This window comes from Maylandia zebra, linkage group LG12, assembly GCF_041146795.1.
Source record: "Maylandia zebra isolate NMK-2024a linkage group LG12, Mzebra_GT3a, whole genome shotgun sequence".
Taxonomy (NCBI): Eukaryota; Metazoa; Chordata; class Actinopteri; order Cichliformes; family Cichlidae; genus Maylandia; species Maylandia zebra.
Window position 1 is genome coordinate 6,394,323 of NC_135178.1, and position 19,349 is coordinate 6,413,671.

General features: G+C 42.7%; 1 protein-coding gene across 4 annotated transcripts in view; it reads left to right on the plus strand.

Moving 5' to 3' along the window:
* The window catches only part of tet3 (tet methylcytosine dioxygenase 3), a 49,681-nt gene that overhangs the window by 2,365 nt on the left and 27,967 nt on the right, over positions 1–19,349 (plus strand). Inside the window, exons 2-3 of one of the 4 annotated variants that reach the window (XM_004567275.6) lie at positions 231–1,025; positions 11,876–11,935. In XM_004567275.6, the coding sequence (XP_004567332.3) occupies positions 651–1,025; positions 11,876–11,935 (435 nt within the window). In that variant the 5' untranslated portion in view covers positions 231–650. Of the gene's footprint in view, positions 1–230; positions 1,026–10,575; positions 11,083–11,875; positions 11,936–18,506; positions 19,345–19,349 lie in introns of those variants that run through there. The other 3 variants (XM_024804343.2, XM_076890614.1, XM_014408419.4) reach the window with 3 other exon arrangements.

Genomic DNA, 19,349 nt, shown 5'->3' on the forward strand with positions numbered 1-19,349 from the left:
AACCAGACGATATCCAGACAGCAGTCAGGCTGAACTCTAATGTTGGGCATTTAATGTGAAGCCGCCAGTTGTATATAAATAAATGTGTAAGAGTAGGCAATAACACATTGAGACTTTTGGGCCCCACGCTTTAAACCTCGCAATGACAAATAACTTCTTTTTGTGTTTTGATGTTGATTTTAAATGTTTTGTCCTCTCCCTCTTTGCCTTTGTTGTCTCTGCACACTTAGACAGAGCCTGGCTTCCGTACACAAAGCCATGAGCGGGCTGCCGGCCATACCACAGGGAAGCTGGGATAGATGGACTCCAGACTGGAAGTTACCACACAGATTCTCCAGGGCCATTCCTGTGACCAGCAGCACAAGCATTACATTGATAATGCCATCTTACCTGTAGACAAAATGAGCATCAATCTAACTTGTGTAGCAGCAGCTGGTTTAACATCCAAGTTAAGTTATCTTCAAAGACTAATCCAAGACAAGTTATCCATCTCCCAATCTGTTTTTAAGAGCAGCCAGATGATTATGCCATATTGAGATTTTAGCAGATGTTGCTTTTAAACTCTACTTTTTAAACTTAACTGCATGTATGTCGACTGTTTTCAGTCTTTTTAAATAATAGAACTGAACAAATAAAGCAGGACATTCATTATGCCCAGGCCGAAGGGAGGAACGAGTCTGGCACCTGAGAATGTTTACGAGTTCCCCGCGGACATGGGGGAGGCTCAGTCTCTTCAGTTGCAAAGGAAATGCATAGAAACAACATCCCCATTGAGCAAATATATCGAAGCTGAGCACCAGGAAGCAGGGCTCTTCTCTCTGTCTCCATTGGACGCCTCGCTGGAAGCCACGCTTGACCTCCAGAAGAAAAGAAGAAAGAAATGTGGAGCCTGCACTCCTTGTCTCCGCAAAGAGAATTGCGGTACCTGCGCAAACTGTTTGAACCGTAAGACGGGCAAACAGATTTGCAAGCTGCGCAAATGTGAACAGCTGAAGAAGAGGCGGGACGAGTGGGAAGTGGTTGAGGTACTGAAACGCTTGCAATCTCATACAAACCGTTAGCACTTCCAACGCATCAAATTCTGATGCTTGGTCAGGACCTATAGGATTAGCTTAGTGTGCAAGGACTGTCTGAAAAGGTAGCTGAAAGCCAGTGTCATTACTGTTGTAGGTAACTAAAGAAATGGAAGGATGGTAAATGTGTTGATGGGAAGGAATGTTTAAACCCAAACCAAGAGTTTTTTTCTTAACCTAACTTAACCTAACTGACAGAAAGAGCCAAGTCAGGGCAGAATTTGACTTCCTGCCTTCTGGTTGGAAGTCATTTGATGATGCAATTAGATGAATGACCGTTGTTATTCACCATCATCTTTCAAAACTGCATTCTGAAGCCTTACCCAGCATGTAAATAAAAGATTTTACAGGAGTAAATAGTAAGGAAAAAGGATTCCTAATCAAGCATCAGTATATGACAAGTTGGGAGTGAAAACATCTTGTCTCTTAACTTGAGTTATCGTAATACTGCTTATACTGTAGATTTAGAATACCAGAAGTATCAACGTGCTTTGTGTAAAATGTTTTTTTTTTCTTCCTAAAGGCAGGCTGAAAAAACCTGACCACAACAGTAAAATTATGGGCAAATTATCATACAAATATTATCATATCGATTAACATCCATCCATTTCAGTGCATTTCATGGGAACGTTCGTTCATAGGACATCAAGTAAAGCACAAAAACTGTTTTTCTTTTGTTTGCCTGAGAGTGTTTGCTGATTGTCTGCCTAAAATACACCAACATCATTAGATTGCAAACTTGTTCTGCTTTTTAGCCAGAGAAGCACGAAAGAGCGAGCATTTATTACAGATCATTACATGATCACAAATGTCTTCTTAGTGATGTTCGTTCAGATGGATAGAAGGAACTTTTGCTGGACTATAAAGGGACGGACAGTTGCATGCGTCATATATGGAGAGTTCATGTTAAATTAGTTACTTTAGAGGAAAAATTCCTCACAATGTGAGTCACAATGTGCAAATCAACCTCAAATGGCCCAGATATCTCGATGTACTACATTTTATAAAGTGATGCAATGCTCTGTATTGTAACAAACAAAACAAACTGCTTGGTAGAAAAAATTCCAAAGCATTTATTTGCAAAAATTTGGACAAATTATATATATATTGTTAATTTTAGAAGTAAAAAGAACAACTCCTGGACAACAGCCCCACTGGAAACTATTCTATTGGAACTAAATTGTTCACTCTGTTTTGAGTAGTCAGAAAAGTAGATAGATCTTTATCTACTTTAAATGTAGTTCCACAGTGGGAGTGTATATATGTTGTGTGTGATACTGATGGGTAATGTTGAAACCATCAAGGTTTTGCAAGTGTTGCAGTTTACATGAATATTCTCAGTAAGATAAGGCAGTGAAAAAGTCAACAAGACAGTTGAGCAGACCGAGTGGACTAACTGTGACGGTTACCCAAGATTCCGGCAGTTGCCTGTGCTTTGTCCTTTGACCTCTTGAGGTTTTCAAATGAGGGTGGGGGTTAACCTTGGGCCGTTTTTTCTATTTGTGTGTGCGTGGGGGTGCATGTGTGTGTAAAGAAAGAGAGAGACAGAGTGCAGGGTTTTAAAAGTGCTCACTTGTGTGTGTTAATGGAAGTGCGCGCGTGGGACTATGTGTGTTTTTACATGCACCAGCATCTTAACCCAGGGGGATGGGCCGTAAAGTCAAGTAAGAGGAGGACGGGAAGATGCAGTAAATGGTCAGCAGTATTGGAGGGGGAGAAGCAGGCTGCAAAAGCATGACCAAGGAAGGAAAACACACTGCGTCAAAACAAGCACCTTGAATTTTTGGAATTTTTCCCAACAAATATGCCTAGAAAGACAATTGGATTTGTTTTCATATGCTTTAAGATCATTATGAGAGAGAAGGATTTGCACACTAAAATAATAGAATTAAAAATTATCATATATTGCACAAGCAACAGTTTTGGAATGATAGCACCCCACTGATAATAACCAGGTTCCTATAGACTGTAATCTGCTTGACATGCTTCCATTTGCGCATACAAAACTCTCTGTGATGGGATTTTTGCTGTTGTTTTGGCTCATACTATTCTATCAGTCTCTTATATGTGTCAATATAAAAGTAATGTAAATAACACACCGCAGACAGTTTGTCTAGGAGTTTAAACTGACAATCAAAATCTAGAGGAAAAGGTATGATGTTTGCTTAGCCACAAACACAAAATAATGGTTACTATCAGCACTCTTCTGGCCTGTCCTGTCTTGTCTGTTAAATGGCTTCTGAAGTAGCAGCAACAACCCATGAACAAAAACCATGCAACACAGCAGCTGAGCATGAAAACAGACAAATGACTCAGTGTTTTATGATGCCACTGTTTGGAGAAAAAAGTGCATGCCTTTGAGACAAAGATATGACGGGAAACTTTTTAAACTTTATATCTGAGCATAGCATCATGGTCAGATACGATCTTACTACAGGCAGACAACAAAGTCATGATCATCCCACAATTCCAGCAGAACAGCTGAGCTAAAGCTTAGCTGAGATCCTTATGCATTCTACTAGAAAATATTACATAGGGTGCACAATTTAATTTAGCTGACCTCCTGTTACTGTGCACTGTGGAAAAGTCATACTACAAAAGTGTCTCATACCATCCACATCCTTGCTAACAATGAACTTTACCATGTATGTTAAACTGACAGAGAATTAACTTTGGTTGAGAAGTTTATCTATTTGTCTTTTAGGGCAATAGAAGTCTATATGTGCCATTTCTCTAAATTCTCTCACACTTATTGTTCACTAATTTACTCTGCCTGTATTTTCTGAGCCACACTAGTGACTGAAAACATGCATATATTGATCTGTGCTTTGGTCAGTCCATTTTGGTCCAGACTGATGGATTTCAGCAGCCAGTGGATGGATTGTTAAGTTTTTAGTGCGCACTTATTAGGTCATATAAGTACTGTTTCAATGTTGAATTAAACATCACTATTTGAAACCTGTTAATACAAGTTCAAGTAGTGAGATCAGTCTGTGTAAACGTAATCCCTGGCAGCTAAAAGCTCAGACTTCAGACAGCTCTAAACACTGTTTCAGACATTTTTTCTGCTTACTGGAGCACCACCTCCATGCTGCTCCACTACAGTTGCACATACAGTTGTGGTCATGATTTTGCATACATACACTTTGCATGCACTCATCATGGTAACTAATGTCTTGGTATTTTTTTTTAATGATTTCTTTCAACTGTTCTTTCTCCAGGGTGGAATCATTATACAGCACACATCTTTACTGACCTTAAATAATAAAAATTGGGCACACAAGTTTGGATTTATTTGGGATTTTTTCTAATCCACACAGGACATACAAGCTTACCCATATGGAAAAGAAATAGTAAAAACATATATGATTTACTCATGAAAGTGGCCACTTTCTCATTACTTTCATATATTTTTTTAGTAAGTATAGAAAACATACAAGTTTCATTATAAAATTTTTCAAGGGATCTTATATCTGTTTTCACTCTTGTATGCTTTTCATACAAGTTTCATACAAGACAGATAAAAACTTTATAAGATTTATATATATCTTTTCCATATGGGTAAATATATAAATTTAATGTTTCTGGCATAATTCTGGCTGTATATTTGACCTCTTTTCCTTGAAGAACTGCTAGGGTTCCTTTAAATTGTTTGGTTTCCTTGCACAGACTTAACTTTTTAGAACAAAACACAAATTTTTCAGTTGTGTTGAGGTTGGGGCTTTAGGAAGGGGTTCCACAAGCTTAATTTTAGCATGTTTTAATGTGTGTTTGGGATGATTGTCCCATGACGTTCAAGTATGTTCAACTTTCAACCATCCAGCTGTGCATTTGAGGCAAAGTATTTGGAGATAGTCCTCCTTCTTTATTATTCCAACCACTTTGTGCAGTACCACTGGCAGCAAAATAGCGGCTGAGCATGATGCTACCACCACCATACCTGACGTTGGTACGGTGTTCTTAGTTTTGAAAGCTTTACTTTTACTCCTCTAAACATTAGTGTTGTCATTATGATCTTTGCCTCATCTGACCCTAAAACCTTTCTCCAGAAGGCGTTTGGCGTTTGGCAAATTTGCAGGTGTCCACATGGGCAATGTGGACACCTGCAAATTTTAGTTAAGCCTTGAAGATGTAGATTTTGGAGCATTGCCTTCTTTCTTGGTCAGCTTCCTCTCAGTCCATGATGAATGTAAAACTCGCTTCACTATGAACAGTCTTGAGTTAATGGCAGGTTGTGCCTTGATTAATGTTTCCTGGGTTGTTGATAAACATCCTTACTAGTTTCCTGTCAGAATGACAGTTTGGGTCTTCTTTCAGACCTTGGCAAAGTGACAGGTTCACTGATCCATGTCTTTAGCCAGTAGTGTAGTTCAAAAAATACTTTTGTGCACCCACAAAATTCAAGATAGAGTAAATAAATAAAATCAATAAATTCTTGTCTTTCTTTAAATCATTAAAAATGTATGCTGGACATTTTCCACCCTGGAAAATGAACAGTTTAGAAATCATTAAAAGCCACAAAAATCTTGATGTTGTGGTGTAATCATTTGCATATTTCTTTCCTAGTCACTGCATTGTAAAACTGTGACTTTCCCTCTAAAGATCAGCGTGTCGGCATTAGCATTGAAACTCAAAGCTCAGCCTAACAGAGCTGCTAGAAGGACTAGACTCGTTAAAAAATGCATGTGTGTAAAACTGGAACCAGATCTTATTGATCGTGGGGGTATGCATTATTGAAAGTGTCAAATGTCAGCGAGTAAACAAAGTGTATATGTAGCATGAATTAGGAGGTACTACCAGTTTATGTTTACATTTTTCAGTACTTTTAGCTACTCCTTTATTTCTGCATGTTGGCACAGATTTTCTACCAGATGCCATTCCTGGCATAATCCTCCCATAATCCAGGATTGGGACCAGTACAAGGGTTACACTAGGTGGTGACCAGAGATCAGGCTGGAGAAGACCAGAGATGGGCAGTAACGCGTTACTGTAATCTGATTACTTTTTTCAAGTAACGAGTAAAGTAAGGGATTACTATTGCAAAAACGGTAATTAGATTACCGTTACTTTCCCGTAGTAACGCTGCGTTACTGCGTTACTAAAACCGTGATTTTTTTGCGAGAATGTCTCACGACTAGGGATGGGTACCGGTGTCCGGTGCCATGATGGCACCGGTTCTGACATAAACGGTAGTAACCAGACCGAAAAGCAGCGCACATTTCGGTGCTTTATTTCGGTGCTTTTTTTTCCTGAGCTGTGATACACTTCTAACCAATCATTTTACGTTTCCGAGGATAGTAGGCGGGCCCAGGTACGTACGTTCTTTTAGAGCAGAGCTACAGATTAAAAATGCCCAAGGCAAAGCGGTCAAAAGTCTGGCTGTACTTCACAGCAAAATATGCAAACTCAGCAGCCTGCAACAAGTGCTTTAAGCTGATACTGTGATACTGTCAAAGGAGGTAACTCCTCAAATCCGATGAAACACCTGGCGACGCATAGCGTTTTTTTAAAAGCCGAGAAATGCGCCGTATTTGATAGCTTGCTGCGAGACCTCACACCGAGCGCATCTATTGCGGGTGTGGTGCCAGTATCGGACCTGGAGCAACATCCCCCAAAAACCCGAAGAATAGAGTCCTGGCCCCTAGCTCTGCCAGCGTAGCAGAAATGATGACGGATGATGATGCAGCAGCAGCCGTTCTTCTCTGCGTGAGTAGCTTAATGTTGTTCGTGTGTAATTTACGTTGAGAAGGCTAACCACGTTATTACATTAATGCATATAAGGTGAACTAGCAAACATCATCATAGCTACATGCGGCTGTCTTCTTGTTTGATGGCAGATACTCCCTTCACCCTGGCCAAAAAGGCTAAAATGACCAAAGAAAAAGAGGGAAACAGCTGAACATGAGAGGTTTTTGGACCAATTTTGTGTTCTCCATTCTTTAAGCACCGGTTTGAGCACCGGCACCGTTTCAAAAGTACAGATTTGGCACCGGTATCGGATAAAACCTAAACGATACCCATCCCTACTCACGACAGTGACGTAAGCGAGTGCGCCGTTAGTGACAACAGCTGTGTGCAGATCAACAATGGATCACATATCGATTGTGGGAGAGAGTATGAGCGTGCAGCGTTTAAAGCGTGGAAGTACTGACCTTACTTTGAGTTTGATTCCATAAAAAGTGACAAAAACATTAGCGTCCATCGTGCGTGGGAAGAAAACTTCTTTTTACAGCGAAAAAACCCCCCCTAAACTTCCAAGCAAGCACCGAGTGCGCAACGACGTAATGGGAAATTCACAGAGAAACTCGCGGATTCTTCAACTGACCGCGGCACACCTGCATCAGGGTAAACCTCCGCCTACTGCAGTCCTGCTTTACAGGTGAAAATAGAGCAACAGGACCGCTGAGTCTTTGATGTGATTTATTTTCTGCTGTGTTTTACTTGCATCTATTTGAAAGAGTGAGTGTAAACACAAAAAATATTTTATTTTATGTGCTGGAATGTGTAGAAAATAGGTTTAAATGTTAAACTAATTTATTCAAGTCAGAGAATGTTGCATATAATTACATTTTTGCTTGATGCATAAAGTTAAAAGATTCAAACTGATAAAACAAGTTAAAAAAAAGAGACTTTTCCATTTGATTACATTTTATATGATGGATTATGTAGAAAAAGTAGAATTGGGCTGAAAGATCTATCGCTTTATCACCTCTTCAGGTTGTAAATCGTGTTTTTAAAAAGTAACTAAGTAACTAAGTAATTAATTACTTTTGAAAATAAATAATCAGTAAAGTAATGGGATTACTTTTTGGGGGAAGTAATCAGTAATTAGTTACTGATTACTTCTTTCAAGTAACTTGACCAACACTGGTGGTGACCCCTTGACACTAAAGATACACTAGCTTGTGACCCTGTGTGTAAGGATAATGTGTTGACTGCTACATAGAAGAGCCACAGTTATATGGTTTATATTTCTTCATTTTTCGCCAAGACAGCAACACGGCAAGGGCCAAGATTCCATGTAGCCTTCAAAGCTATAAGGATATGCAGTGTTTTCCACAGATTCATTCAAAAATGATCTCTTCTGGAGGCTCAGAAGATGTGCAAAAGATGTGGCCATCCATTCATCATTCATTCGTCAGTATCCCTCCCCCGCAGTCCCTCTATCTCTGCCCTCTATCCTCTGTATGGATGCAGCAGCTGAGTTCCTGACTGGCTGCAAACCGCATCCTTCATTCTCTCCCGCGAAACTGCAGCTCACTGTTGCATGTGGATAATGTGCTTTAAAGGCTTTCTTTCCCTTTTAAACCCCTCGAGACAGGTGACTGTTATTGTTCATGTGAATGAAGTAGAGGATTAGGGTTCATAGAAGGATGTGGAGCATACAGAGCTGGGGTGGCTAGCCCAATCAATGCTATTAATTAGACTTTGTCTAATTGCAGGCCAGCTCTGCCCTCCACCTGCAACCTCGTGAAATTTAGACAACACACAACCAGAGGAGCTTTAATGAGCCTCTCTGTGGTCTGTCTGTGAAATAAGTGTGTTTGTGTGAGTTGGTCCAAGTCTGGGAAGACTCTAATTGCAGGTGGCAGCGAGAGGCAGGACCTGTGTGAATGAAGCAAAGTTAAATGAAGGCATGTATAGTTTGGGATTATGGCACTGTCTGGGGCTGTGATTATGCTCTGTCAGCGACTACCAGGTGTCTGCTGGAGGATGGTAAAAAAGACTAAAGGGGGGAGGAAGGTTTGGTGTTTGGAGAGATGTGGTGGATTATCTTCTTCCTCTTCATTGTTTAAGGAAACATCCATCCAATTCAGTCAAAGCTTGGCACCATATAGCAGAGGATGAACTTCTTTACAGCTCTGCTAATATTTCTACTTTTACTATAATCAATGCTTTTGCTTTGTTCTCTATAGGCGTTTTCTTTATTCCAACCCACAGAAACAGATTCCATCATCTACTATCTGTCTCACCACGCTTACTCGTATTCCTGCCTTTACTAATACACCTTGTGCTACCTACTGCTGGCTAAAGTGCGTCTCCTATGCTGGCCTACCTGTAACGAAGCAAATTAAAGCCAAGCAGCCACTCGCGCTGTCCAGCTTGCGACCAACACCACTCTGCTCTGACATAAACACACACATTCATCCACACACGTGGCCCCCCATCTGACGTAAGCAGAGGGGATTTCCCGTGCCATACGAGTGCGCAAACACTACAAAATGCTGTGTCACCGTGTGGCTGCCTCGCCTCGCTTCGCCTCACCGCGCCGCGCCGCCCTTCAGCTCCCTCTCTGCCTTTTTCTCTCGACTCTCCCTCCATCTCTGCCCACCTCTCGCTGTCTGTCCATTTTCACCAGGCTGCCTGAACATTCGCTCGCTTTGTCGCGTCTTTGCAGAGTTTTCTAATCCATCAGCTGCCTTTTTTCTTTCCCCCTCACTTTCTCATATCATTGCCTATTTGCAGAAATACATCGCTGCCCTCTTCTTCTTTTTAATCGTTGCTTAACTTCCCGTTTCATATAAAGTTGATTGGTGAAAGTGCATTCTGGTTGCGGTATCCGATCGCTGATTTAGACCGAACAGTTCCCACACACGCACTCTCCGATCCTGTTGGTTTTCGGAGATGATGTTCAGGACTCGTGCTGATGTCGAGTTTAAAAAGATCCAATCCAGAGATGATCTTTCATACTCAGAATATAAACATTATGAGCGCAGGCCTTCGAAATATGCTCGGCGTGTCTTTTACACAGAGACCGTAAAAAGGAAACGCAAGTTCCTGGCAGCCCTTTAAGCTCATGTTTGCATGCGAACACAGTTGCAGGTGATGATTTGCGATGCTGTTACAGGAGCGCACAACAGCATCGCTTTTAACAACAGCACTTCTCTTGCTTTGAGTCAGCACACTGGGCTTTGCTGTGTAATTTTGCCCATCAGAGCGGGGGTGTCTGCTGTCTCCGAGAGTGTTTGTGTGTGTGAGAGTGTGTGTGGGTGCATGCATGCGTGCACTGTGCAGTCCAGTCCACTTATTGCAGGCAGCCCTGACACAGATGGTGCTCGGCAATACCACATACCAGAGGCATTGTTTAGGGAAGGCCAGTTTCAGGAGATAATTGACAGGCATAGAGAGGACCCATCCCCCCCACATCACACACACACACACACACCTCCCACCCACCTTCACTTTGTTTCTTTATGTCGGCCATTCTTATATGGTGCTGCACACACACAAACACACACATGAAAATGGAGACCCTTTCTTTTTTTTTTGACCTGCTCTTATTTTTTCTCTCTCACTCCGATCTCTCCCCTCTCTCCCTCTCTCACCACCCTCACATGCTCTCCTTCGGTTTCACCCTAGCAGCAGCCCAGCCGGGCCTCTGATTGGTGGACGTGCTGCCTTTGTGTGCTGTCTCTAGTGTGACGTCTCTCCGGCGAGCTGTGTATATGTGTGTGTGTGCATTTATCACGAGTGTATATTTTGTATAGAAATAGAGAGGGGGGAGGGGGTGGTCGAGGGGACATTCACAGAAAGAGAAGAGAGAGAGAGAAATATCAGCAGGAAGGAAAGAGCGATAGCGATCGTTTAGAAAAAAAATCCCTCTTGTATGTGTGTGTATGTGTGTATGCATATGAACGTGTGTGTGTGCGGTAGACCTATTGGCATACGAGCAGGAGCGAGAGAGAGAGGGAGGGAGGGAGGACGGGGGTAGAGCAAGAGAATAAGTGAGAGAGAACGTGCGTACGAGGGCTCATGTAAAGCCAGAATAAAAACACAAGATGGCTTCCTGAATGGGCTGCTGCAACACAGACGGGAGAGAGAGAGACCGAGAGACCGAGAAAGAGGAGTGGAGCGATAGAGAACGAGAGAAAGAGAGAGAGAAGAAAGAGAGCGAGAGAGAGAGATAGGGCTGAAGGAGAGAGAGAGAGAGAGGGAGCCGGAGTCTTCTGATGGGGATTCGGCCAGCGGACGGAGGAGTACAAACCGAGGCAGCTCAGAGGCTTGGAGGGTAAATATTCATCACTCCAGACTATTTTAGGATTGATAGGTGGGTGGGTGGGGGCGTGGAGTGGTGTGGTGGGGGTGGTGGGGATTTGGGGTGGGGGTGGGGGTGGGGTGGGGGGGTATCGGAGGTTGGCGGGACTCAACTCGAGACACAACACACAATTTAACATTGGGGTCGCGTAGACAAGGTTTTTTCTTTGAGGGGGGGGGGGGGGGGGGGTTGCTATTGTTTTCCAATAATAATAAAGATCAGCCCTGCTTTGATCTACCATTTCCATCTATTCCATGCCTCTCTCACTTAACCCGTCCACTTTGGATTCTTTCCCCCTAACATTAAAGGGGGGGGGGGGGGGGGGGGGGTATGCTGACATCAGATGATCAGACATATATATATTAGAAAGGTTGCACCAAGTCGGGATACAGACATTACATAATTCTATAACTGAAATCGAATCTATTTTGCGTCTCTCATTCGCTGTCCCGGCAGCAGAGGGAAGTGCCGGCTCACTGTTTGAGCAGAAATCAAAGAAAACAGATTTGCGCTTTTTGATGGTCGCTGAGGTTGACAGGAATGGGATGAAGAGACTGCGGATGGCAGAGCCCGTGTGCCGTTGTGCAAAGCTGTAAAGGTGGCACATTAATGCTCAATGATGAGTCTTTTTGAACAGGCCCTTGTCGCATTATTCTATTGATTCTTATTCTTCCCCTCCCTCCCTCCCTCCCTCCCTCTCTCTCTCTCTCTCTCTCTCTCTCTCTCTCTGCCCCCCCAATCCCTGTTCTGTTGAATGACTGTAAAGGTGGAATATTTGGACGACAACGGTCAAGGCTGCTTGGGAAGCCCAGAACTGGCAGCTGAGGTAAGAGATGACACTTGATGGGTGGGTTTGAAATAGTGTTTGTGCCCATGTCTGTCGTCTGCGTCTATGCATAATCTCTGCCCGTTTGCTGCTGTTGGATGAGGTGTTAATGTCATGGTTAGTCAGCCCAGTGATCACTTCCTCTTCTCAGTCGGTCTGTATCTGTTTGCCTGTTCTTTAAAAAACAACAACAACAAAAAACTTGATTACGCATGTGTGTAAGAATTGCTTTAACCAGTGTAACTGTTACACAGCTGTGACTGTCCTCGCTCTGTCGCTGGTATGTCATACGCTCCTCTCCCCGGTGGATGCCGCGTTATCCCTCGTATCATCTCTAAGTGGAATATAGTTGTGCCAGATCCCTGGTCTCGTCTTCACACCCGGTCTTTGCCGCCTGGGAACTGACTCTGTTTAATACAGTTGCTCCGAGTTTATGTCTGAGGCGCGCCAAGTTAAAGCGCCCTTACTGATGAAGTGGCGGCATCCTCAGTTTAAAGCGTCCCACGCTGCCCGCTGATTGGTGCCAGAGCAAGGCATGTGTAGATACAAGAGGCCCTGGAAAGGAGGAGGGGAGGAGGAGGAGGAGGAGGAACTCTGCACGTTGGCTCATGAGCTGGGGAGGCCGTCCTGCTTCTCCTAGGTTCTGGAGTCAAATGAGGTAAAGGGAGTAAAAGTTAGTGGGTCACGCATGCGTATACGTAGTTGATTGTCGGGCGTAGTAACCTGTGGCGTGTCGCTGCTGAGTGCTGCTGTTGCCTCAGCTCGCCGGTCCGGGGCACACTCGTCTGTTTATGTGGAAAGGCATGTGGACGGGCGGCGTGCGAAGTTTCATAAAGGAATTTACTGAACATCAAACAATTGTCTGAGTTCTAAGAATCTTGTGAAGTCCTCTCCCAAAAGGGGAAAAAGACAGCTTTGATCTGACTTCTGTCACGTGCGCCGAGAGCGACCTGAAATCCTAGATGAGCGAAATAGATTCACCTCCACATCTGCAGTGATATATGTCAGTGAGTTTCAAATGTCATAAATAGGGTTAGCATGGTTCTATGGTCTACTTTATCTTACCTCTAAGCTGCTTTAATCCCAATCCATATGTGGGCAAGCTCTTTATCTGCAAGGTATATACGACCATCTGGTTTAAAGGGGGAATATAATCTTTTTTGTGTTTAACAAGTTTCTCTGCCTTTATAGTTGTCCTGAGCTCCTGTTTGCAGAGGGTCATGGTTGCCGTGCGGATCCTGGGTGGAGTGTTTATCTCGACCAAGATCTGTTTCCTTGTCAAACATTTCCCTGGTCGCACACAGGCAAACACAGTCTACACCCAACAGACCGAGGGCACCATTTTAGAAAACTAAAATAAGCAGTTACAGAGTATCATTAGGCATGTACAGCCCCAAGAACATTAAACAAAATGGTTTAAAGTGAGTTTGAAAGCAAGTTTGTTTTTCTGCTGTTCAGGAAGCAAAGCTGAATTGAGAGGTGTACCACAGTGGGTTACAGCCAGACAGACTGCGCTCGTGTGATTTCTTTCTTTTCTTTTTCTTTTTTTTTTCCACGCCTATGCACAGGATTTCCTCTTTATGCACGAGGTGAACTTCACACAGGTGGGAAACGAGTCAGAGACAGAGTAGAAACCCTGACGCTGCTGTGTACGTGATGGCACATGGAATGTTTATTAATCACTCGTCGAGCTTTGGAATCCCCGGCCTCATCGGCAAAGGGTTAATACTGACCTAGTTTCCGTGGCAACACTGAATGTCTGATGACATCATTGCTTTAATTTTAGCTGGCGTTCGGCGTCCAAGGTTGGTCACGTGACCAGCTAGCCGGCACCACATGTGCGTATTGTGTGTGTGTTTGTGTAGTAAGTGGTTTGGTGTATAGTACAAACTCAGGAAGTGGAGGGTTTGACATCACCTCTTCCATTCAGTGTTAGCTTTCGATGTATTTACTGTTCTGTGAGGTTTCCACTCAGTCAGTAAAGAAGTGCAGCTAATGGTTTATTCAAATTTGTGTAAACTGTGACTGTGAAGAATTCCCGTAGTTGGTAGACTGGCCTACTTTGAACAGATCTTTCTTGTTGATGCTTTATTTTGGGCATTTGTTATGTTATGTAACAATATTAGTTTTTTTTTCCAAGAAATGAAAGATGCATCTTTACTTCCTGAAAATACAAACTGTATTATGGGAATTAAAGACTATTTAAACAAAACTACCAAATGGGTTAATAATAACATAGCTTCTGCAATCAAATGCACGTTATTGTAAAACAAGCCACTCCTTCTTTCTTTGTGTTTTGCCAGACTTTGTAGTATTTTTTTTTTTAAAGCGGTCTTTAAAAATGCAATAGTTCTCCAGAATTTCAGAAAGGGTTTGTTTGGACAGAGGCTGCTTTTTCACTTATTTTTTCAGCATAGAAAAGGTTGAACCAGTATTATATCTAGTTAGAAAGAGCAAATTTTAAATTGTTTGTAGGCGGTTTGTTACAAGCAGCCTGTCACAATATGACCCAATTTGTTCACATTTTGTGAGTTGAATCTATAAAAAATGTCGAGGATAGCACAGTTTGACAGGGAAAAAATAGTATTTTTGTACCAATAGCAGATTCCCAAGAGCCATCAGCCAAAGGCAAGGAAAAAAATCCAGCAAAGACCTGATACAAGACCTGAGAGATGCATCTAGTCCTGAAATATCTTGTAAAATAATAAATCCAACTTTTTCACACCGTCAATATGGATACAGGAGGTCAGGAGAAAGGTACAGCAGTGAGCGTCTACTATATCTGTAAAACACGTTAGAGGCTCTGTCATGGTTTGAGGCTGCATTTCAGTCAGCAGTGTTAGGGATCTTGTCAAAATTGATCATAATATGAACACAGAAAAGTACGTTTTATTTTTAATCCACCATGCAATACTCTCTGCAGACAATTACAATGATCCCAAACACACTGCCAATGCAGTAAAAGCATACCTGGATAGAAAGACACATAATGGAAGTAGAACACAAAAAGTAGAAACATCCATAAAAGTGATGTGAATGTCATTCAAGAAACCTGGAGAACTATTCCTGAAGACTACTTAAAGAAATGATAAGAAAGCTAGAAGCAAGAAAGAATAAAGATGGCCATACCAAATATTGACTGTTAAGCTTTTAACAACCTCAGTTTTAGGGAACTTTTGAGATGGATACCTCATGAGTAAAACCTCTTTCTGAATGTTCTGAATTAGACAGCGAGCTTGAAGCAAGTTTTCATCAAAACAAGCTGGACACATAGCACTGTGCAGCACATAGACTGTCTAAAAAAAGACAGATAAATAATTACCCAGTGTACCCGCATAATCACTTGACACACCTCTGGTCTTACACTGAGGACAGCCTGCTTCAGAAGTCACTTTAGATTAGGGCTGGACCATATCATACCGTTCACGGTAATACGGTATAATGTTGGGCAACGATAAGAAAATGAAATATCGTGATAGAATATGGGTAAAATGTGCATGTGCAGTGCCTTTGTTTTCATATGTACATGGTGGAAAAAGCATGACGGCGACGGAGAACGAGAAGGGAGAAAGCGGACCGTTGAATGAAACAGATGAACCAGAATTGGTTTGTAAAAATGCTGCAACTTCAGTGGTGTGCAACTGGTTTAGCTTTCGTCCGTCAGATACACAACAAAACACTATTTTCGGTAGCGCATGCTAGCGGGCCGTCGTTATTACCGTGTTGTTTGGAAAATACGGCACACTTAAAATCAATCCTTTGATTTTTCTGAAAATCGACAGTGCCCCTTATAATCCCGTGTGCCTTATGTACAAATTCTGGTTGTGTTTACTGACCTCGAAACTATTTTATGTACACGGCGCTCGAAAATCTGTCAAATGTTTTAGTGTGACTTTGCTAAGCTACGAAGCCGCACCGCTTGATGGATTGTCGGATCATTACGGCTATCGTAGGCAGGAGCCTCGCGGAGTGATACATACTGTGCTTCAACATAATATTACCGTATTGTGTGTGTATAACCTCTTTTTAAGTTTTGTGGATATTATACATGGTTATGCTGAATATATGTCGGCCAGTTTCAGCTGGAAATGCCTTTTGGTTAAACTGTCAGCAAGAAATTTGCACTGTTACATTTTATATAATTCTAATGCACATAAAAAACAGCTGCTTGTTTAAGTGAAAATCATTGATGGGGTTTTTTTTGTTTTGTTTTTTTTTGCACTAATAAAGTTGTGGAGTTTTAAAGTGTTTTGTCTAGTGTCAATTATATCGTCAGTTATATCGTTATCGCAAATTTTCAAATGTATATCGTGATAAATATTTTTGGTCATATCGCCCTGCTCTACTTTAGATGCACTGGTTGAAAAGTAAATGTTCGCCGAGATTGTAAAAGAAAAAGCACTCCCAGGATTTCAAAACATCACATCTCATAGGTCCTTGTGGAATTTGATGTGACATTTTAATTTATACAGTCACCAATAATTGCCTCACTTGTATGCAGTCATTAAGGACTTGCAAAACCCTGAACTATTGTCATGTTTCATTTCTAATTAATGACAATTAGCAGACATTTCTTTCGGCACTGCCTCGCTGGGCTGCTTTGGGTTTCTGTTACTAGTGACCAAACCTGGCGGGGGCCTGGTTTGGTATCCTGCGAGCGCGATGAGTTGCGGTCGGTGGCATCGTTGGTGGTGTCTGATGTTAGAGCGAGGTCGTCAGCCGCATCGTGCCGCAGTTAATAAAAAATGAATGGAGGGAGAAGGGGAGGAGTCATCAGCTGTTGCTTGAGCTCGAACTCTCGCCTCTCTGGCGGCTGCTCTGCTGCTCCCACTGGGCATCCAGTTTAAACAATCCTGAATCCCACTGCTGCCAGACGCTGCCAGGTTTTATGTAATACAGCCCAACAGCTGTGGGAGTTTTCATGCCATAGTATCAAAACACACACACGAAAAAGGACGATATTAAAGAACAAAGTCTATAACTGGAAGCATACAAGAAAAGCACCGCATCTTATCAGTTTCCAGTAGTTATCTGTTATGAGCCCAGCTTTCACTGGAATGATTAAAAATGCACGCTGAACCTTCACATGTGTGTTGATGTAGACCATCAGCAAACACAGTGAAGGCTTTCTTGTTTTGCCACGGTCGAGCACTGGCCCTTTAAGTCTGGCTACGCCTGACTTGAACATATGGGAAGCTAATCTTAGCCCGAGTCCTGAGAGAGAGACAAGGCTGGCAACCAGCCACCGTGCAGGGGCTGAGGCAGGTTTCTGTTGCTTTATGTCTTTCTCGCTCTCGAGTCTTAAAAATTAATATTGCAACCCAAAAGTCATTACCAAGCCTCTCAGTCAGTGTTTCACCTGTCAGAACACACTCTGCCCATCTTTACTGCTGCGTTCCGTTAATGATTACATCACTGTCCAAACAAATCTGACCACTCAGCTCTTTTTCAGCACTTGGCATACAGAAGGCGAGCAGGTAGCGGCACGCAGTGTTCTTTCACAGGTTCAAACCGTTCTGAACTCACTTGTTTTTCATTCATTTCCCTTCACCCTGTTTGTCTCAGGTCCAAAAACTTTCTGATAACACATTCTGTTCTGCTCATTGATCCTGCTGTTGTTCAAATCCTGAAGCACAAAGAGCTGTCTCTTAAAAACAGCCCCCCCTTCCCCTTCCTCTTCTTTTTGTGGCTCCACCCTGCTTAACAGCCTCTTACCCGGCACCACCTTTCCCATTTTTTTCCTCCTCTCCTCCTTCGCAAGCCACTCCTCCATTTCTCTTTGTGAGGAATAGCGAGGGGTGGGGTTTGACGGGGGATAGGCGGGTAGGCCTTCCCCCAGCTGGGCAATCTGTGCTGACTTGCACGTGCCAAATGTCAGGAGGTATGACTCAGACTTGATATACACTACGCTGTGGTGCAATCTACACCTAAACATACCCTGAACTTAACACCGTCCTGGCTGAGTGGGGGTTTGGCACGAGTGTGTTTGGACACCAAGCTGAAACAAAGAGAGAAAAACGGCCAAACAGACAGGTGCACAGATGAAATTAGGTGATGCCTGAAAATGAACAATAGGTAAAGAGTCTTGTTGCTCAAGTTACAGTTACAGATGCAGTTACACTTACTCAAACAGGCAGTTTTCTCATTACTGTTTTTATGTGTTTTTCAGAAAACCAGTTATGACTAAAAAAAAACCTAAACCCACACGCTCACGCACACACATGCACACACACACACACACACGCACACACGCATTTTGTAGATTGTATTGTAAAAAATGACTAAACTATACGGAAAATAGTGTAGTGTTCTGAATCATAAGAGAAGCATTAGAATATACATACAGGACTTATTATGCAAATAAAAGTTCACATAAATTCTCCATATGTTGCTGTATCTGTTCTCTGTCTCTAGATAGAAAGGATACAGAACACATTTAAAAGTCTCCCCTCCAAAATATGTTATGATTACGACCTTGGTGCTAAATATAATGTGCCCTATGGTCTCTGGCCCCTCCCCACCAATAAACCCAGTGACCCTCAGTGGACTGTGTGCATACTAGTGTGTACTCTGTGTGTGTGTGTGTGTGTGTGTGTGGAGAGAGTGGAGAGAGCTCATTAAAGCATGCCTCTGCATTTGTTGACAGTTGATGTGCATGCACTGGAGCGTCTGCGTGCATGTGAGCAGTTTGGAGGGGGGGCAGGAAGTGAAAGATAAAGAGATGTGGAGCAAAAAAAAAGAGAAAGGGAAGGAGGGGGGTGCACACAGTGTGTCAGATCCGATGACCTTGATGCCATTAGAATGCGGGACAATGTGTGCTGGGGATGGGGGCGCACAGAGGTGGATAGAGGAAATGGAATCAGCTGACAGGAAGTGATGTTAGGAGAGGCAAAGGACCCTTGTGTCATGCTCCTGTGAGTTTGGTCACTGCTGGAAACAAATGTTTTTTTAAAGCACGTCTAACAGTGAAATCGCAAGAATTCAACTCCCGGACTGCCTGAAAAGCAAACATTTTGTTCTCTGTCGGTATGCTTCATTCACGTACACCTCCCACTAGCGAGGTGCTGGCAAAAAAAAAAGCAAATTGAAAAGCTTGTTTCACTGTTTGAGGGTTCTGTGTCAGGACTTCGTTGAAAAGAAGAGGATGACTCAAGCTTTACTCATAAGCGAGCACACACACTGCTGCGGATGGACTTTTGTTGTCAGTCATCCCTCCTACAACCTAGACCTTTCCTCCGTGCTGCTGAGAAAAAGAGCGAGAGCCTGAGAATTGAGAGGGGGAGAGAGATGAGGGCGTGCAGTAACTCATCTTGGATGATAAATGTGACTACACCGTGAAATGAAGTGATCGATGAGGAGTCTTTGTTACCTCTCCTGTGTGTGCCTCAATGCCGAATTACAGGTTTACCGTAAG